The sequence below is a fragment of the Manacus vitellinus genome, unplaced genomic scaffold (genome assembly GCF_001715985.3).
Source record: "Manacus vitellinus isolate BGI_N305 unplaced genomic scaffold, ASM171598v3 scaffold_16_pilon, whole genome shotgun sequence".
Taxonomy (NCBI): Eukaryota; Metazoa; Chordata; class Aves; order Passeriformes; family Pipridae; genus Manacus; species Manacus vitellinus.
Genome location: NW_021939189.1, coordinates 2,655,200 through 2,676,844, shown reverse-complemented (window position 1 = coordinate 2,676,844; position 21,645 = coordinate 2,655,200). Strand labels below are relative to the sequence as shown.

The window sequence follows — 21,645 nt, the reverse complement described above, 5'->3', positions numbered from 1 at the left end:
CCATTTCTCAGCTGCTCATCTCCTCCTGCTGTCTACCCTTCCCCAACAGAAGACTGACTTTTCTGAGAGGCTGTTTTCATGCAAATAGCCCTGAATGACAGAAGAACAGAGCACGTGAGCACCGGGGTGCCAGCTACCATGCCAGGGATACCCCATATGCATAGGAACCATCTCACCCTCTTGGTGATGAAAGCACGATGTGGGTACATGGGAAGAGAACACTGGGAGACTTTCAGAGCATCTTCATGGACAGCAAGGCTCTTACTTCAAGATCATGTTGAGAAGGTCCAGTTGTGCAGGATGCAACATCAACAACCAGCCAGGAAAAGCCCTGATAGCCTGTGGTACCCCCACACCGACATGTGGCACCATCAATACAAGACTCCTTCAAAAAAAACCAACCCAACAGTTACAGGAGGTTCAAGTTCTGCTCTTGCCCCCAATCTCCCTGTAATTTTTGCCCTTTTATAAGCATATTATTGTTGTTCCAGTGGGTTGGTTATGTGGGAAGTCTAAGGACAGGGGGGGAAGCTGACAGCGACCTGCTCCGTGTATCTAACTTGGAGCGTGAGCCAGACAGCGCTGTCAAAGGGCAAAGAATACACTCTGGAAACAAAACCTCTTTGTTCCTCTAATTTTGTTCCAGTTAAGTCAGTTCAGCTGTTCCATATAACCAGTCAAAAACATTCAGCATTTCCCAAAGTATTTTAAGACTTCAAAGTTGTAGGTTTTATTTTGACAGTTTTAAAGCGTACAGCTTTTTTTTTCTTTACAGATTTTTTTTTGCATTAAAAATAAGGCTGTTTAATAAATTAAGCTTTACAACAACTGCTGCCGCTCTGCTTTTATCATGGCTTCAATTAAAATATTGTTTCTTCCAAGATAGCTAAGGGGTTCTGAGAACAAAAAAAATGAGGGTGTTTCACTGAGAATGTTTTCAGTAGACTCAATTTGTTAAAACTTGTGATTAAAACCAAACTCCAAGTAGGGCAGGCTCCAAACCCAGGGATATTTTAAAGTTGCTGATCTGAACTCAAAACTTTCCAGCCTTAAAAAACCATAGTAACATAAAAAGTAAACTCTCCAGCACTCAGCAATGAGGAAAACGTAGGAAAAAGTGACCTCTCCAACACTCACTGATGGGGAAAATACAGGAAAAACAGTTTAGAGCAGTGCCTGGCAGCTCAGCAGAGACAGGAGCTGATCAGGAGCAGCCTGTTCCAGAACAAAACCTTTCTACATAACCCAGGCAACAGATCTGACCTTTTCATCATCTACAAAAAACACTCAGCCCATCACTGAACTCATTACTGCGGGAGATCTGTCCCTCAAAACTGGGGGTTTTTCCACAGTCTCAGGGCCAAACCTGTTCTGACACCGATTGCCTCCTGCCAGGAAAGTGCTGGAACAGCTCGGGGACAAGACCTGCGCTGAAACCAAACCTGTGTGAACTCTCCCCGTGTAACCTGAGCCTCCCACACCCGCGCTGACATTGTCACCACACTGAGCGGGAGCCAGCCAGCGAGCGAGGGACTCGTGTCTCCAAAAGTAAACAAAAGAGGGTTATAAAAACTAATTAGCTGTTTGTGCTCACTACTGCTCTTCTCTGCAAAGCTGTGACCGCAGCGAGGACATCTCTGAGGGCTTCTCACCAGCAGCTCTGGGATGGAATGGGCTTGGCCAGCTCCACGGTGCCAGCAGCAAAGGCTGCTAATCCCACAGTTTGGAGGTCAAAGCTCCACTCGCACAGTTCACAGTACAGCCCACAACCAGCTGTGTCAGCACAACTGAGAAAGCAGGATCAAGCAGCCGTGGGGACGACGCTTTTAAGCCTGCGATGCTGCCAAATGCTTCGTATCACAGCCCTGCCTATTTGCATTTCTGCCTTGGGCCCCATCTGTAGCTTCCCATCCATGTAAAAGCTGTCCCCAGGGAGAAGGAAGGCTACTGTCCATTTGTTCAACACATCTCAAGTGCATCCAGCTTCAAATGAAGTAGGTGGTAAAACTCTTTTCCATGCAGTTCTGTCTCTCTCGTTGTCTGGGGGCAGGGAAGACCAGAAATGGAAATTGCTGGTCCAGCAGCTCCGATCAGTCAGAGCCAGGCACCAGTGTGGATCTCGAGTCCTGGCTCCCAGCTCCCAGCCCCCCCAGCCTTCCATGCCAGCACCACATCCTCACCATCGGAAACGCTCACTTAATTCTCTCCTCAACTTCCACCTCAGACAAAAGATCCTACAAAGTAGGTCTCCAAATGCAGTATCAGTTAAACCACTTAGCAATAACACACAGGAATAAAATACCTTTCAAATACGGTTACATCCTGTTCCAGAAGACTTAATGGGCAATATTTTTAGCCAGGAATAACCTGAAAACCAGCAGAGACACACTGCAGCACTGAAACTATGTCACTGTAAAGCTATTTCATTACAAGCCACAGCTCTCTTCGCAAAGATTATTTCTTCTAAGTGAAGAAATAATCTTTGTACCAGCTATGCTGGTACAAGGTTTTTCAGCAGCTCATGTGTAGGTGTAACACCCCAGTGCCAGGGGGTCCAACCCAATAATATAATCCAGTGCCTCATGTAGGGTAGCCAGAAATGAGCCTGATATACAGGAAAAAGCTGAGAACTAGGAGAAAAAAAAACCCATAAGCAAAGGAGATGGGTCCCTCTCAACACACGTGTCTCAGCAGAGGTCATTGCAACGACTTGGAGCTGGAGGAGAGCCAGGGCACTGTGCATCTGTCAGGGATCCCACCCAGGCTCCAGGCAGGAATCCTCAGACACATGTGAACCACAAGGCTGTAGGAAGCAGGAGCTGCAGCTGAGACCACCCAAACTGTCACAGCTCTCACTACCTGCAGTGACAAAGTGTCCTGCACAGCTGGCAGAGCTGCAGAGGGAGCACAGACCATCCTCAAGGAGCCGTTTTCACCACCATCAGCACCTGGAGGTGACACACACACAAGGCAGAGGCAAGGCCAGGCATCTGGCACCTCAACTCACATAAGCCCCATGTGAGCAGCTGTGGAAAGCCAAGAGTAGATGAGGTCCAAACCTGGGGCTCAGTGGGATTCAGATATGACAGTGCCAGGCACTGCAAGGACATTGCTGCTCACATCCAGGGATTTGAACAATTCAGCAGAACCCACAGCAGCTCACTCCTGAAGTCCTGGCCTGAACACTGCATTCTGACTGCCTGGGAGTCCTGCAGGACTTGTGAGCTGACAGGGTGAGGAGAGGCCCCAATACAGCCCCCACCCACCACCTGTGACTCTGGACAGAGCTGTATCACTCTCTCACTCCCTCGAAAGAGAAAACGAGTCACAGAGACACCCCAAGCAAATGCTGGGGGAGTGAGACCCTGTCTAACTCAGAGGGGCACTGTGAGACTCCAGTGGCTCTCAGGCTCTAGAGAGAAACTCTACATGGCTTTTCTGAAAGCTGCTCTTTCCCACATGATCCTGGATGAAAGCTGGAGTTAAACACCCATCCAGTCCTTATCTCCTTCGTTAAGAGGACTAGAGGAATCTGAAGTTAGTTACATTATCTCCCACAAGCCCAAACCACTCCTATTTGTTAGAGAATAATAAAGCCATTAGTACTGAGCAATCACACTATTACACTGTTGTTTTACGTGACTGTAATTTAACAGTTCCTCACTGTTTGCTTTAGGAAATCTTTTCTTGAAAGGTCTATAAAATTATGAACTCTTGCTCCAGTTTGAAAACATAGGCGTGAGCAGGGATTTCTGTTCCCTAATAAATCACATTCCCCTACGAGTAAACACCAGCTTATAAGAAACATCTTTTGTTTATTGAAAGTAAATGGCATGTGGACATTTTAAACAAAAAGAAGGTGGGAGGCGGAGGGGGACAGACAGATTATGTTTTCCACTTTCATTTTGCCTTGTGTCTAAACAAACAGTTCCTAACAGCTTTGTTTTCCAAACCAACTTTCTCCCAGCTGCTATGTGGAACCACAGAAAGGGAAAGCAATACTCAAGATGTGCAAGGATTACTTGACTTTGCACACTTGTTTTACTCAGCAATCAGTGTTCTGGATATACAAGCCAAAGGGAGGGTTACTGGGAGTGAGAATAGCCTTGGAGAGACTGGTTGGCTTCACAACAGATCAGACCTCTCAGACCATGGAAGGGAGAACCAGCATTTTGCCAAGCTTTTGTGACAGCTCCTGTGCCACCAGAGCCGACCCACTGCCTTCCACCCAGCCACAACCACACAGACACTTGGAAGATGACTCTGAACCAACAGCTTGGAGAGAAGGCCAAAGAAAACAGCTCTTACAGGCCCCTCAGGGGACCAGTCACCTGTAGCATCAGGTGACTACCATCCTCCATCCTTCTTGGCCGTGGTTGTGGCTGTTTCCTTAACACAGGGGCAGCACAGAGATACTGATCCAAAAAGACCCAAGAAATTATACCAGGATAGAGCACACTCTAATATCTCTGAATTTTTCATCATCTTCAAGATCAAAGATCTTAATCATCAAAGATCTTTCTTATTCCTCCTCCTTCAACTGATGATCAAGGCCTCAAATATTCCCACACTCCTTTTCCTTCCCCTCTTGCTACACACAGTTTAGTATTACTTAGACCATGCCTGCCTCAGAAGTTCATTACCTACAAGAGATGTGGCAACACTTTGATAAAGTTTCAGGGTGGGAATAGCTAGAGTTAATAACAGACCTGTTTCACTCAAACAGCAGAAGATTCCTTGTATCCAAGAATAAATACAGGAAAGGCGCCTCTAGGAGAGACTCACAAATGATGTGCAAGCACATGGCTCTATCTCAGCCCTCACACACCACTGAAACTTCCTATATTTAACCCACCTCCTTTGTAATTAATTACCCACCAGAGAACAAGAGAACACAAAACTATGCCACAACCAAAGAGCCCCTCCACAGATGCTGTTTAGTCAAATGGCAGATTCTACACAACATTAATCTGCTTTTAGAGTCCTGACAAAGAAATAACTTAACCTTGGAAGCTGGACCCTCACAAACATAACCCCAAAAACGCATTTGCAAGGCCATGGATGGAGTCCATAACATGGTACCTTCTCACTTACACCACATTCACCCCACCTAGATCTTGCAGGAAAGCACCTGTTCATCTGGGAATGTGCAGGAAGCCTGAGCCAGCCCATTGCTGTGGGAAGCAAACCCTCTGCATGAGCCCTTTCACGAGGCCTTTTTCTCCCACCACTGTACAGCTGCCACAATAGCAAAGTCTCCCTGACAGCACATGGATATTACTGCTACTCACAGCGCAAATGAGATAATTAGGTCAGAAATCTTCAAAGCCCTGCCACTGCCATGGGTAATGAGATTCTGCAGTTCACCTGAACACAAAAATGGGAGGAGGAGGGCAGGTAAAGCTCCTTCACCAACAGCCTGAAGTCTAGCTGGGAAGCCATCCAGCAAACAGATTAGTCCAGCTTCCATCAAGAGGTCCTTCCAAGCAGCTGGGAAGTCCATGTATGAATACAACCCTTAAAAATTGGGAGCATTCACATGGGAAAACCAGTGGCACAACATATTTGTCAGTAAAACATAAGGTACAAGCAGCCAAACTACCACATTTTACCCAGTGACAGCTCTTTTATCTTGCTGTGTGCTGGCTTTTTCCTCACAAAAAGGGACCAGATCACACCTCTGTTCTTACCTGAAATGCTATCTTCAAAGAAAAAGGGCAGAGAACCCTTCTGCAGGGGTGTCACCCCAAGACACACGCACTCCTCTGAGCTGAAAGCTCTCACAACAAACAAAACCCCTGGCATGTATTTGGAACTATTTGTTGTACGTTTCTGGTTTTTTAAAGTCAAGCAAAGAGCCTCCCTTGTTTGCTCACATTTTCTTGATAGGTTGGGGTTGAAGTTTGGAGAATCTCCTCAGGGCAGGGTGTAAAGTGCCACAGTACAGAGAAGACACAGAATGGCAAGAACAGCTCTAGTTTCAATTGTACCAGGTACCCAAGAAAATACACATATAGACCCTCTTCCTGCTCCTTGTGCTTTCCAGCTCTCTCCAAACAGCCACCCTGTCCCACAGAGCTCCTGCAGCAAGGCCAGGGTGTGCAACTTGTCACTCTGAAAAGACAAGAACCAACTCTTCCACGCTGTATTGGTACAAACTCATCTACCCCCAAAAAGATAAGTCAGGCTCATCAAACCCCTGCCAACTCTCCTGCATTTCCCAGGTAATTGCACAAACCATGAATTAATGAGAAATAATGAGCCAGCACACAGGGGAAGAGAAGACAATTCAGAACAGCAACAAAGAGAACTAATGGGCAAGTATGTTTAATAGCTCAGTGCAGACACTGTCACTGCAGGCCCACTGTCACTGCAAGCCCACATTACCCCGAGAGAGGAGTCGTTCCCTGGGAGGACAAGGACACACACACCACCCACACAGCACAGGAACAAAAGGGAAAAAGGTGAGGGGAGCTGAGGCCAGGAGTTAATTTTGCAGAGCACAGACAGCGTGGGCAGTCCAGACAGAGCATCACTGTCCAGGCACAGCCCTGTCACCATTCACTGCAGGGTCACAAAACCCTCTGGGTTTTACTGCCTGGCCTGCAGTGTCTGACACCAGCTCCCTCCACGGGTGTGGACCACCCCTGGCTTTATCTGGCCATGTTCTGCTCCTTCCTGTTATCACCTAACCCCCACAGGTACGTTATCAACACAGCCAGCCAGCCTCGCCTGGACAACACCAGATAAGAGGGCAGGTTTGACACAGAAAATAATAAAAGGAGATGCTAAACTATTATGTCAAAGGAGTGCCCACAGCTACACAATTCACTGATCTTACCGAGGACCTGATCACCTTGGGACTTTGATCCTCCTGGCCTAACTTCTTACCTAGTCCAGTTTTAAAAGACAGGATCTGGTTGTAATCTGCAAACTCAGTTATCACTGAAAATGTAAAGTGAGCTCTTACAGCTCAGGGATCGTGTCAGGAAAAACAGCAACATAACGCCCAGATCCTTGGCTATGGGGATGCACATGCAGGTGGAGGAAAACAAGGAGCAGTACCACCTTTTGAACATGGTTAGAACTGAGGGTCAGAATGGGTGGAAATCTGCCCTCCCACTTCCAAACTTAAACTTACATCTCTCATAACAACACGAGGAAAATATATCTCATTGCCTATTTCAAAAACCCCTCACACCTACTTGGCTGTTTAATTTCCCAGCATCTACAGTGCATTTACCCACTGTCAGCCCAAGTTTCTCTTCAGAGCACATAAATCTTTCCTTTTTCCAAAGCTGCAGCCAGCTGAAACCTGACAGTTTGAGGACAAAGCAGTAAAAGCCCTGGGTCTGCTTCCAAATGGTGAAGGACACACTTTCCACGCACAGTATCCGAGCAGCAGAATTCCTGTGGGGACTGTCACACCACTTTGGGGCCCTCATGGATCAAGTGGGGTCCAGGTTTGGCTGTGATGCTTTTCCCTGCCTGTCTCTGGGCTTCTGCTTATTTCACCAAAACACACCTAAAAACAACACCTGGATTTACACTGAGATTTCAGCAAAAACACCCCAGATCACCCACTTCTCTCCACAGTGAGGAGAGTTTTGCCTCTGTGTATCCAACTGCTAGATGAGCACTAGAGATGGTGGCTGCTCTGGACCAAGGAATCCAGCCTCATTTATTACTAAAACTAGATTTATTCCATTAATCTAGACTAATTACTGCTGCTTCTCTTTTAATGAGGTCTGTTGTGCCTCAGCATGTAACACCAGCACAGGAGAAATCCTCATCTTCATAACCAGGCAATTTTGGGCCTCTTTGAGCAGCTCCTTCTCCAGTGTAAGAAGCAAACAATGAGAACGATGCCTCTTCCAGAGAGCCAGTTTCATTTTAGGGAAGGCTGTGTGATCATTCTCACATTCAGGTCAGTAACAGCCTTGCAAAATCTCCTTGATCTAACTTTTACTACTGCTGAGCAGGGATTAACATTAACTGAGCCCACCCTGTATTAGCCAGGGATTATTTGTTAGTCACCAGCCTATAATCACTTGCATTTTCCAGCAGAGACCTTCACATCGCTCAGATAGCTCGCAGGATAATCCCAGTCACATTTTTAATGAAATCTACATAAAAACACACATCCACACCGTCCTCTTCCCCCTTCCAAAACACACAGTTAGTTCAGCTCAGGAAATGTCATAAAAACTAGTTCTGTCAAATTTCTAGTCTAACAAGTTTCTGGTGAGAAGAAAATATTCCCTAGGAGGGCAGCATTTTTTAAACCTCACAAACTTTAAAATACACAAATAAATATTCAGGAATTTTCATTTACAGGCCTGCACATACCACATACCAGCTTAGCCTTTCTCTTTAAAATCCCTATGGAAGTTACACACACGTGCCCCATCCTGATGCTTCCTCTGGTTTCCTGTGTGTGAGGGTCCTGCTGCAACACCCAAAATCTGCCTCAGTAACAGCCTGGCTGCTCAGCAAAGAGACACTCTCAGAGCTTAAAGGTTTCTTTATTTTTCCCTCTGCTTGGCTCTGATCCCACCACATCTGGAAACCCACATCCAGCACTTGCTGCCTGAGCTGAACAGCAGCTCTGCACTGAGCTGTGAGGGAACAGGTGCCCCCAGGGAATTGCAGGGTCTAAATCCAAGAAATCAGGCTCTGAATTGAAGTAGGAAGAGATTTCCCCAGCTGAGCAAACACCCAATTCTTGGAAAAGCAGGGCTTACTTACTAGTGTCAGCTACAGAAGGGCAAGATTAGAGATGAAAAACAGGTGAAAAAATCAAGGACCTGCATGTACTTGGCTTAGTAAAGAGCAGGTTACAGGAAATGTGGTCAGTGTACACATCCTCACAGGGAGGCTTTTCATACCTGAACCTGTCTTCACACACCCCTCTAAACCCCAGCAAGGTAAACTCAGACTGAAGGTGCCCAGCGCTGAGCAAGGACACCAAACCAGCTTCCCGAGGGGCTGAGATGGACAAGCACCCCCAGGAAATGTTTGAGTCAGAAGTGGATGTTGCTTTTTAAGAGATGCTCTTGTTCAAGCACAACTATTAAACCTGGAACAAGGAACATGCTCAGCTTCCCACAGCACACATGACAGCAGCACAGCCTCGCTGGCCTTAAAACATTCAGAACTACCCAAGTGCCTTGACTGGTGTAAAAAACAAAGAGTGAGAAGAATTATCTGACAGCTCAGCCTCGTGCCTGGAAGCTGAAGTGTTGCTGAAGCCTTTCACCCCTCACTTAACTCCTCTGCTGCTAAACAGCAAATCCTGGCAGCAGCCACAAGCGTGAAGTAAATGGGAAGCTCTTCTCTGCCAGCAGCTGGGAGAAACTTCCTTCTCTCCCCACTCTGCACGTAGAGAAAACCCCACAATAGCACTTGTGGTGGTGCTGCCAGCCAGATTTTCCACTGACAGACTCTTGAGGAAAGCCTCCAGATAGAAGTCTGCTCCTGAGGACCCTCTTCAAGCGGCTGACATTTGACTTTGGGAACGTATGGCTCATCTTCTCGAGGAAAGGTTCCCTTTGTTTTCCGTACAGAGAGAAGAGTACAAAGGGAAAGAAAGAAAAGTTGCATTTACTGTGACCTAGGGGACACAGAGCTAAATAATTTTGATCAATATTTTGATTTCTCTGACAAAAGCAGCAATCAGCACTGACACAAACAACTGCTTAGCAAGCTGGGGGGGCACCAGGGGTAAATCAAACCAGAATTTGAAGGTACTTATCTTTCCATCACAATTGCCACCAATGACAGTAATTTACATGGCTAATAGGCAGTATTATGTTTACAGAACCATTCTTGGGAGGGAGAATCTAAACAATTTTTGCCAACCCAGCAAAGGAGCTGGTGTTGGATCAGATGCTGAGATTCTTTTTCCCTTTTTATCTTATCCTGGCAAATTGCACTCGGATAAGATAAAAAGGGATGCTTATGCCTTCATAAGCATCTTCTCAGGCCACACAGACCTGTGGAGCACATGACCACCCTCCTGTGACAGCCTGAATTCTCCAGCAGCAGGGCTGCCTGAGCCTCTGTGACAAGGGGAAATACCTATCAAGTAGGAAACAAGGGAGCCAAGCCGGCAGCCCCCGCTCCTCCACCCCATGCCACACCTGTACCCCCTGCTGAAGATAACCCCAAACAAGCCCCAGAACCTCCTACACAACCCTTATCTCCCATACAGGGGCAAGTCCCATCCCCAAACCATGTGCTAAACCCCTCCCATCAGCCTGAACATCTGCTAATTCTCTGCCCTCCCCAATCCTTGTTCTGTTTTTTTTGGTTTGGGTTTTTTTTTGGCTCCCTGTCTCTTACTTACAAGCTCTCCCAAGGCTTTGCCAGGAGTAAAACAGAAAAGTGGGACTGGTAGGACACAGAAATGGGCTGCAACTGGCCCAGTCCCTCTGGGTCAACATGGTGAAAAGGACTATGGTTATCATTCCTTTAAGGCAGCACTGGTATTTCCAGAAAGGTAAGAGCACATCACCACTACAAGGAGCACAGAGGAGTTTTTCGCTGGACCATGAGCCAAAAAAAAGGCACAAAAAAGGGACAAAGACTTCCAAAAGAACATAAAAGCTTTCTCAGTTGCAACAATAAACAAACAAATATTGCAATAACAAACAAACAAATGGGGGGGACTTAGTGAATATATGACTAGTTTTCTTATAAAATCAGAGAAAATTCCACCCTTGTCTGGAAAATACAGGTACCCATTCTGCAGTCATATCCAACAGCCAGCCAAGAGCCACAGAGAAGACAGTCCTACCTTAAGAGCAAAATTTGAGGTAATTTTAGAATGTGTAAGCACTGATGATGCTTCTGAAAAAGAAGCTTTATCAAATCCCTGAGTGCATGAACAGAGAGGTTTTGCCAAAACCCTCAGTGTATCCGCACAACAGGGCATGAGAAATCCATCCCATTAAGTAATGACCTTTTGGTCACACCAATTAACTTGATCATCTATTGACAGTCAATTTAGAAACGATCAAGGATGCACATTTCCCAGCACAGACAGTGAAACAGAAAGCAGGACCTTATCACATCCTGATGCCAGCCTGGCATCGCTTCTGCATCCCAGTTTGCTCCACATCTCTGCAAGTTCTGCCATCCCAGCACCATTTTAACAGTTTAATTTCTCAAAGTCTTGCATTTAACAAGGTGCTAAGCCATCCCAACTCCAAAAGGAATGTGGTTCAAAGACCAGAGCAGGAAATGGGAACAGGGAAGTCACTCAGAACAAGGGAAAGGGCCACAGCAGACTGTGCACAAATGCAACACTTCACACACTAGATTTTAATTCTCCTACCAATTTGGGCTGAGAGCAAGCCTTGGGGATGCTCACATTTCATTAACACACCTTAAATATTAACGACCTGTCCTCAAGAAATCCATGAGAGATCTGGAAAAAAAAATTAAAATATGAAAAATAAAGGAAAGGATAGAATAAACCAGGTTATTCAACAGCTCAGCTGGATTTAATATGGCACTAACAGGCAATTGCGTTTAAAATGCTGATAAAGATTTTTAAATTATTTCAGAACATCTGATATGAAAGTTTCCCTGGAATACAGTAATTGCTTATCATAACCACCACAAAGTATGTTTATTACCCACAGAGATAAGACACAGCAGCTGCTGGACTTCTCAGATAAAGCAAGCCCATATCAGAGCAGCAGGATTCCATGGATTAGGAGCAGGAGAGGATCTGAGTGAAACACAGACACCAAAGGGCATCAGTGACATGAAGGAAAACACATTCAGGAGAGAAGCTCCACAACCTCCACGCTCACAAAGTGTCCTGACACCCGCACACAGGACAGTGTTAGCTCAAACAAGGCTGATGGCACCTGGCTGGGCCCTCCCAGGGAATTTCCCTTCTCAGCAGCTGCAGTTCCAGCAGATATTTACCCTTCTGCAAGGAAACACTCATCAGCTCTTCCTCTCCCTTGAAGACTCCATTACTTTTCAGAACTAGGAGATTCAACCATGTTTCAAGGATGGCTTCAGCATATTCAAAGCCAGACAAACTAGAAGCTCTTCAGACTTCCCCCCACATCTGGTGGGGGTTTAGCAGCTCTGTAGGGGCTATGTGAAAACACAGCTCAATCCTGCTTTCTGTGAAGATGGCAGATTCAGGGTTAGCAACTGTGGATCCTCTCACCAACAAGCTGTTAAGTCAGAAAAGCACAAGCAGAACTTGGAGGTCCCCTACTCATGGGATTTAATAAATGCAAGGGTACTTGGAGTGATGGTGTTCTTCGTGTTTACAGTGTGCAACAGCATCTCCTGCCCAGCAGAACAAATGGGGAAACTGAGGCAGAGACAGCAAGTGACCATCACAAAGACATTGGAAAGAGTCAAAGTCACAGCAGCTCCAAGTCCTGTGTTTGGGAAGTGCTTTCCCAAGAAGAGAGGAAAGCAAAAGCGTCACCAAGCCTTGTGACATGAACACTGGTGTAATCATAAAACAACAGCATGTTTTACAGCAGAAAAGACTCCAAAAATAAACAAGTGTCTACAAGACTTGAGATGGTGATTTCCTGCAGCTTTGTGTGCTGCGAGTGGATTGCCCTGTCCCACCCAAACAAGGTGCACGACCTGCTCAAAGCTCTACCGGCAGCTGAGGCACTTCAGGTTCCTTCCCAGGTAGGTTTGCTGGTGCCTCTCCTTCAGTCCATGCAGAAACTGCATTTCGTTCCTCTATTTGGTTGCTTATTTGCAAAAACCCTAAGTTCTCCATATTCAAACCAGTTCTGACTGACCAGCACATCCAGAATTACTGGGAAAAGGAAAGGGAGATGGACAGACAACCAGATAGCACGACAGCTCTTCTCCTTCAAAAACCAGGCTAAAAATACTGTAGAAAAGCAGGTCCAGTTCTTCTCCAGAAAGTAACAAAATTGCACCAGAGTTGATTTTGGCCCAACATGCACTTGGCAAATACTGATAACAGGGATTTACCATATCCCCTCTAGTATTACAGCTGACTATAAAACAAACATTTGCTTCCTACTGATAACAAAATGACTATGATCACTCAGGGTTTGTAAAGGTTAGGGTTTCTCTGTCACCCAAGGCAGGCCTGTAATTCCCAGTGTCCAAGCAAAAAATCCCCTACGTGAAACACTGGCCTGAGTTTTCCCTCAGGTACCCACTCACCTCATGCAGAGATACAGTTTGGGATGGATTCCAGCAACAAATTACAATCAGATTAAATATTAATTCCCATCTTAATTATATAACCATGACTAGGCTTAATAGCCTTGCAGCCATTTAAACAGGAGAGGAGCGTGTAAATGGTCCAAAGCAACATCTCTTATGCTGTAAATGCCCAGACTGGTTCACAGGCACCTGGATTTTTTCCCTAGGAGAACAGCCAGCCTTTGGGAAAGCAGCCCCGAGGGAGGTAAGAATTCAAATCATCTGGCAAGCAACATGGGACCAGGAGTCAGAAATCCATGGGACAGCCCAGCACCCTGTCCTCAGGATAGCTGTACACTAGAGTGACAAAGATCACATATATGCTGAGCATTTATTGATGGATTACATCCCCAGGGATGGATTTCATCCTCTCCACACCTCTGACAGAGAGGAACATCTCTACATTTGTCTAAAGATGGGCCATGAGGATTCCAGGGCAGGTGAAGCCACTGGCCCAGCATCACAGTGGGCACTCAGGTGAGATGTCCTGGATGCAACCCCCAGCCCAGCTCAGCTGTTCCTGAAATCATGTGGCCCTGGTGCCTCTGTGCTGTCCCACAGAAGCTGCCGCCAGCTCCAAACCAGGCTGCACACAGGGAGAATCGTCTCCCTTCATCCCCAGGAAAGGTAGATTGCAAGACATTTTATTTTCCATTCTTACTTGCACCCGAGGTGGCTCAGGCACCACCAGTAGTCACCCACCCCCGTGGGGCCCCTGCAGCACATCAAACCTGCTGCAGCTGCCGGGAGAAACTCTGCTGCAAAAGAGGGAGGAGATGCCTGAAAACGAGCAGGTCCTGCTTCACTCTGGACTTCAAGGTAGTGAAAGGAGAGGGCATTAAAAAAAAAAAGAAGGAAAAGCTAGGGAAAACAAAACCAGAACCAAGCCTGAGCTGTTTCTCCTTCAGGCTCACACGCCAGAAGAGAAACAGTGAAATGCCAGCAGGAACATTCCCCACTTTGGAGCAGCCTGTCACAACAGCTCTGGCACAGCGGCAGCAAGCTCTGGTGGGAGAGACCTGCCCCTGGAAATGGGATACAGGCAAACCCTCGCTGTGCACACGAGGTTTGGCACTGTCAGTGCCCCCCATTTCTTGGGGGCCATAGGAAACATGTCATCCCTGCATCTCCCATCCCTCGGACCAGTGACACTGCAACACCACAGGCACGGGGCCGGCGGATCCGCAGGCGGGTGACAGTGATTCCCAAACAATGGGAATGCCGACTTCCCCGGCACAGGCACTCAGCAGGCAGCGGGGTCATGCTGCCAAGGAGAACGTAACAGGAAGGATAAAACAAATCACGGCTCAAGTAAGGTGATGTCGAAAAAGGAAATCTGTTCCATAGCAAAAAGACTCAACCACAAACCCAAATGACACAAACCCAGATGGATTTCAGCTAATCCCTCAGATGGAAAGCTCAGCCCACTTCCCATCAACACGTTCCCTGCAGAGAGCCCCAAGGAATGGCACCAGCACAACCCCCTTGCCGGAGTCAACTGGAGAGGGGTTGTTTTGTGGTTGTTTTTTTTTTCCTTAAATACTTTCCTGCTACTGCAGGGAAAACAGGCTCAAAGTCAGACAGCAGAAGGCTTTCAAAAACACTGGATCACATCCCCAGCAAGTGCCACTGCTTCCATCAAGTCCAGAGGGGGGGAAGGTTTTCTACTCTACTTCTCTCTTAGGTACTCCATACCCAGCGAGGTTTGAACTTTGGATGAAAACACATGGGTTTTGGGATCAAACACAGACTTTCCCAAAACCATTTCAACTCTCTGCCAAATTAATTTCACATTGAAACAAGTCCATGTTTTTCTTTTCAGAATCAAACCCACCTGTTGGAAAGCACATCAGCATGTACCAAGCCGCACGTCCAGGGACTGCACGGACGCACTCCCTGCCTCCCTACACAAGATGTGGCCCATTGTTAGAAAACAAACAGAAACAATTTTCACTCGTGTCCTAATTGCTCACAAAAAACGCCAAGAAGCCACAACTGTAAATTCCCGCAAAGCATTTGAACTTTTCTTGTTGAAGGGGGTTTGGAAAAACAACATCCACTCCACTCCCCCCCATTTTTTCTGTCTTTTTTTTTTTTAAAGATCATTGTTCTCGATTACAAGCCTCGGGATCCACTTAGCTGGAGATGCAGCTCCCACCCAGCCCAGCTGCTGGTGGGGTCAGAGCTTGCCATCCATCCAGGAAAACCCACAGGCACTGGTGACAACAGCCCATTTACATGTACCGTTATTCACTTCTACCACAGCACCTATGTCGACTCATAACCTACTCCTTTCACAGCAGCTCACAATATTCGGAAGAAAAAGAAAGAAAACAACCCTGCAGCCATCCACGTGCTGTTATTATGCTCTGCCGAACCTGAATGCATCATAAAAGGAATAAAAATGTACAATGACATAGGGATGGTTTCTCCACCACAAGTAACCCATTTAGGAGGGACATCTCACATTTTTCAGAGTGACTCTGCCAGCCTACACCTTCGTGCATGCACAGGGAATGATCTGTGCACACCGAGGTCCACAGTTTGACTGACCCCCGGTGCAAACTTCGACAGCAACCGCAGAAAGTCCCAAACGCGCCCGGCGGCCGTGTACGTGTGTCCCCGCACGGAGCCCTTTGCGTAACCATTGCAAAACTCGGGCACGAGGAGCGTGGGTCACTTCCTTGCCCAACGGGACATCTGCCTGGCCACACGTTCCGTGCCGGCGGCAGCGAAGCGAAGGGCAGCGAGGGTCCCCATTATACACACCTGGGCCTGCTCTGGCCACGCCGGCCAAGCGCTTCATCCCCGGCCAGCCTGGCACGGCCACTGACCCTCCGGAGGGCACTTGCCACTGTCCAGGCACAGACCGGGGAACGCTGCTGCCGGTCCGCTGCCCCCGCCACTGAGGGGGGGCCCTGTGCGGAGTGTCACCCTCCAAATGAGAGGGTGTCACCCCCAGGGTCACCCTCCAAAGGTGACCCCAAAGGAGGCACCGTCCAGGCACGGGCTGAGGCCACGGGCGCAGCTGTCGCCCGACTCGGGAGGGAAGAAGGGGATGGGTGAGAGAGGGGGGAATGGCCACGGAGGGACGGGACGGCCACTGAAGGGGGGAAAGGGTGACTGGGGCAGAATGGTCACTAAGCGGGAGAGAGGGCTCGTACAGAGGGTAAGAACCGGCGGTGCGAGGGTCCCGTCCGGGCAGCCCACCCCGCGGAACCGCCCGCTGCCCGAGCGAGGGCAGGTGGCACCGCAACCGCCCGCGGGCTGGGGGGCACCGACCCCTTCCTTCCCTCTCTCCCTCCCAGCCTCCCTTCTTCCCCTCCTCACCTACCTTGCACGGCCAGGACGGTGAGGGCGGAGAAGCAGAGACAAAGAGCAGGATCTCTCCAGCCATGTAAGCCCGCGGGCGCCCGGGAGCAGGGGGCCACAAGCCGCGCCAGCCATCTACGAGGTGGAGCGCGCTCCTCCCACCCGCTACCGCGCCCAGCCGCCATCTTGTCGAGCGCCCGCGCCCAGCCCCAGCCCGCCTGCACAGCCGTAGAAGAGCCCCCCGCTGGGCCGGGGGCGGCCCTGGGACTGCCCGCTGGCTCCGCCTTTGTCGAGCAGGCCCGGGCCTCGAGGGACTCCTCCTCCGCGCCGTCCCCGGGACAGCGCCCGCAGCCACTTAGGATTGCTGCGCAGCCGGGCGGGGGGAGCGGCCCCCGCTCGCCTGAAGGGGGGGGGGGGGTGGTGGGGTGAAAACGGCACAAAGGTGGGCGGCGCTCCCTCCGCCCGCCCGGCAGTTCGCAAGCCGCAACATTTATAACATTTTATGTGTGTTTTTTAATTAATTTCACACACACACACATCTCTTCAGGTTTTTTTCCCCCGGTTTTGCCACGCGCGAGTGTGGAGGGCACCGCGCAGCACGCAGCCGCCGCGCTCCCCTCACGGTGCTGCCCGGGGACGCCTCGGCCGGTCCCGCTCCCGAGGGAGGAGGGCACGGCAGGTGCGGAGCTTCCGACGGCGGCTCCACAAGCCACAAGCATTTATAACATTTTATGTGGGGGTTTTAATTAATATTTCCCTCAAACTCTTTAGGTTTTTTTCCAGTTCGGGTACGGGTGAGCGCGGAGGGCACTGCGCCGCCCGCAGCCGCCGCGCTCCCCTCACGGTGCCGCCTCAGCGGCCCCGCTGCCCGTCGGTGCTGCCGGGTCTTCCCGCGCTGACCACCGGGCTGGGCAGCGGAGGGAATCGGACACCAGAGACCGCATCGCCATCGCTTTGCTGGGGCTCGGTCTCGGGGCACAGCCCCTCCGGGTGTTGTCGTTCATTGGGCGTCAAAGCCTAGCCTGTTCTGCAAAAATAAAGCAAATAAAATCCACGGTGTGGCACGTGTGCAGCCCATCACTGCAGAGAGAGGCAGGACCCCTCCACCAGCCCAGCTCATCTCCATGAGGCAGGGAGATGAGAGATGGAGCCCAAAGTTGCTGCCCCTGGCTTGGCTGGGTCCCAGACACGAACTCCACACACCCGTAAAGCCACAGGTGCAGGTCTGGTCCTGAGAGAAAGTGACACCAAGACCTTTCTTTTGGCACGTGGCACCGAACACCAGGGCAGCCGCATTTGGAGCAGGTCTGCTTTGGCCTCCAAAGGGAGATGAAGCTGCCCCGCACACCAGGATGTTTTATCACAGCAGGGTGGAATGTGGAGAGGGCTCCAGCTATGCGGAATATTAAAAAAGAAACCTTCTTAATCCAGATCCTCCTATTTATTAGCTTATATAATGAGCTATAAAAACTTAAATGAAACCAGAAAGGCTGCGTGGAGGGAAGCAGGTTTCCTGTGAGTGATGCAACTCTAAGTTTGTACTTGGCACTGTCAGCACAGACAAGCCCTGAGAGGCAGCAGCCCCCTGTTCTGGACAGATGTACAGGGAGGCTTTGCCCAGCATCAGGTGGACACTCACAGCACACCTTGCTGGGAAGGAGGGTAAAAAGGACACAGCAAATCCACCAACCCCATTCCTGCACCATCCATTTGCTCACCTCCCCTGTGGAAAGAAAAGGGGATAGCAATATCCACACTCCCTTCTGCCCTACTCCAGCGTGGAGGTAAAGATTAACAATACCCACAAACCCTCCTTTCTCTCTGGGCCTTTTCCACTTGCTCCTTTCTGTGTGAGGTGGTTTTAAGGCTGCTGTCAAATTGCTTTAAGTAGGCTGTAAAGGAATATCTCCTTGTGCCTGTCAGGGGTTTCTTTCAGACACAGCTCTGCTCTTTTTTTCCCTCAAATCTCAGACATTTCTCCCTCCCTTTAAACAAGGAAGACTTTACCTTGCAGTCAGGCAAGTCTGGGGTAATATAAATAATAAAATTGCTAATGGTCTGCAAGATACTGCACGCTCTGGCTAAGGCCACCTGCCTGTGTTAAGGCATTGATCCAGCTCCGTGTCAACAGGTGGGGGTTAGAATCAGCCACCAGCTTTGAAAGACCCAGGTCTAACTCCTGCGTTAGCTCTCTGATATTAGTGTTACTTGATTCCTCCGTGGCACCTCTCTGTCTTCTTGTATGTCTGTGGAAACAGGAACGAAACCAGCATTTCGACAAACCCAAGCTTGCAACATATATTCCTTAAATATCTATCCCTGGGGAAAAGAAAAATAAGATGACTTGGCAAAGAGCCCCTGAGCTGAGAAAGCAGCAGTAACATCACCCGGAGCACCAACTCCTTCACACTGACAACACCTGTGCTCTGCAGGAGTGACACCAGGTCTGCTCACAGAGGTGAAATCACTTCCCGTGGCACTCACACAGGAGGGAGAGCCTGGAGAAGGAGTCACTTTGTAGATTTGGGAAGGAGTGGATAACTCCCTGGCTGTCAGTCTGTAAAGAACAAAGTGACAGCAGCCCTGCCAACAGAAGGGACATTCCTTCCCTGGATAATGGCATTTCTGCCCCAATACTTAGAGCAGCAAAAGCCCCCATTTATGTGCTACAGACTCCCCAGCGTTCCCATTCCTGCCCATGAGGAGTTTCTTTCTGCCTTTCAGTAGCTGCAAACCTCTGATACTTTGAGAGAAGAAAGTGTGACAGGCAGAGCAGCAGCAGTAAGTGGCAGGTGTTTGTAGTTCAGCCTTTTGTTCCTCCTTTAAGAGACATTATTTCTGTGCTCCAAAAACTTTTTGTGAGTCAGGTGTATGGACAGTACATATCTCTGTTTGAGATCCCAGGAATAACAGCTAACTAGAGAAGTCCAGCAAAAGCTGCTATAAATTTGTTTAGCTCAGCAGGCATTTTGAACATCCAGAGACACATTTTTAGGGCGTAAAGTCCCATTTCAAGGGCCAAAACCCTCATTTTTAGGGTTTTCCCATTCATCCAGCCTGTAGCCAAGGGGGTATCCATGCTTTTGAAAGGCTGATCTAGTGCAAGAGGCCTCGGAGCCCAGCAGCATGTGTTACAGAGAGATCTGAACCAGAATTTCTCCAGGCTCTGAATCCAAACCCACACTAAGCAGCCCATGTCCACTTCCATGCAGGATTCAGAATACGTGAATCTAATTGTGGAAGATACTAAACAAACACAGGTAAAAACCAAGGCTTGCTAAACAAAAAGACCCCCTAAAATAAAAGAACAACAGCGGGAAAGCTGTTTCAGAGAGAGAGTAGTGAGGAGCAAGAAGATTCACAGCTTAGGTACTTTCTCTCCCAAGCAGGATTAAACTTCCCAGTGTCAAACACAGCCTTGCTCTGGTTTCTGCCTATCCCTGACTCCAGACAGGGCTGCAGTGCTGAGGTTGACATTTTATGACTGATTTAAGCTGCTCTAATTACCAGAAGAGTTGACTGCTCTTTCCTTTGTGACAGCATTAGTGCTTGAATGAGCCTGGGGCTGGATAGAGGAAAGGATGGTGCTGAAAACTTAATTGGCGACAACAATAACAACAAAATCAGTCCCCTGCTCCAGCTCCCCATGCAATCACCCAGGAGTTAGTGCCAACACAAGGAAAGCCACAGGAATATACAGACAGAGGCAGGAGGAAGCTTTCAACAGCAGCACAAAGCTGGATCTGCTCAAACTCATTGCAAAACTGCAACCTTGGTATTCCCAGAAAGGGAGTCTCTCGGGGAACTTCACCACCAGGACTCGCTTTGTTCTCAGACTTCTTCTGGTCTGGCAGCAACTTTGGCGCTGGAGGGAACGTTGACTTCCAGACGAGGAAAGTGGCGGTAGCCTCCTGTTCCGTATGCGCCAGCAATGCCAAACAGGAGCAGCTGGCTGCACATAATAACATGCATTGTGTAAGTGAGCAACACAATGAGCAATTTGCTCGACAACCCGGGGACATCAGGACAATTCTGTATCACAGAGAAGAAAGAAAAGAGGGGAAAAACATGTGATGACCAAACCCTAAGGGAGACTCAGCATCCCACACATCCATTTCATTACACTCGCTCTTATAAATATTTATGACACAGCCTATCTCATCATTCTTCCAGGAATGGGTGTTGTGTTATTGTTATACCCAGGGAGGGCTTTCCCTCTTCCTCTGGTCCTTGCCAAAGATAGATTGGGAGCAAGAGTGTGACATTAACTATGGAAAACGCTGCTTAAAATGGAGCTCAGGGGCAGATATTGGCAGGTGCATTGTTAGGAGGAAAATGAATGGAAGAGGAAAAGGCAGCACGTAATGAGATTCGGAAGCTTGTATTTAAAATACGTTCATGGCAAAAGGGATTTCTGCATTCAAGGGCCCTGGTCCTACAGCCAGAGCCACGGGGGAGCAGAGACTCAAACCCTGCAGAAGGATGGAAGATGGGGAGTTCTGATGCAGAGAGTGCCAGGCTATGGAGCAGGAGCGAGGGGAGGGTGGATTCTGAGCACCAACATCACCTCTCTGCCTGCACATGGAAAACTATCATGTTAAAGTAAGGTAAAAAAGTTCCAGCATTTACAAAGCTTTGCACATCAAACTGGGAGTGGGGTTTTTTGCTCCTTGATTTGTGTTGTTACCTGGATGTCCCAGTGCCCTGTTCCTTGCTCTTCCTGGGACACCCCAATGAGGCTTTGGAAAATCAAATGTGAATGTGCCTTACACAGAGACACAACGACTGATGCTGAAGGGAACCTACAAGAAAGGTGGAGAGGGACTCTTTACAAGAGCATGGAGTGCCAGAACAAGGGGAAATGGCTTCAAAGTGAGAGTTGGTTTAGATGGGATATTAAGAAAAAATTCTTCCCTGTGAGGGTGATGAGGCCCTGGCACAGGTTGCCCAGAGAAGCTGTGGCTGCCCCATCCCGGGTTGGACAAGGCTTGGAGCAACCTGGGATAGTGGAAGGTCTCCCTTCCTAGGGCAGGGGGTGGGAACAAGATGATCTTTAAGGTCCCTTCCAACCCAAACCATTCTTTGATTCTGTGATTATTC

General features: G+C 48.6%; 1 protein-coding gene across 1 annotated transcript in view; it reads right to left on the bottom strand.

The window, feature by feature from the left end:
• LOC115307303 (immunoglobulin superfamily DCC subclass member 4-like) overlaps positions 1–17,549 on the bottom strand; it is a 57,048-nt gene extending 39,499 nt beyond the window's left edge. The window contains exons 1-3 of the mRNA XM_029958775.1: positions 17,389–17,549; positions 16,715–16,945; positions 16,568–16,680 (exon numbers count right to left, since the gene is read on the bottom strand). Coding sequence (XP_029814635.1) covers positions 16,568–16,680; positions 16,715–16,945; positions 17,389–17,549 — 505 coding nt within the window. The remainder of the gene's footprint in view (positions 1–16,567; positions 16,681–16,714; positions 16,946–17,388) is intronic.
• Positions 17,550–21,645: the final 4,096 nt, after the last annotated feature.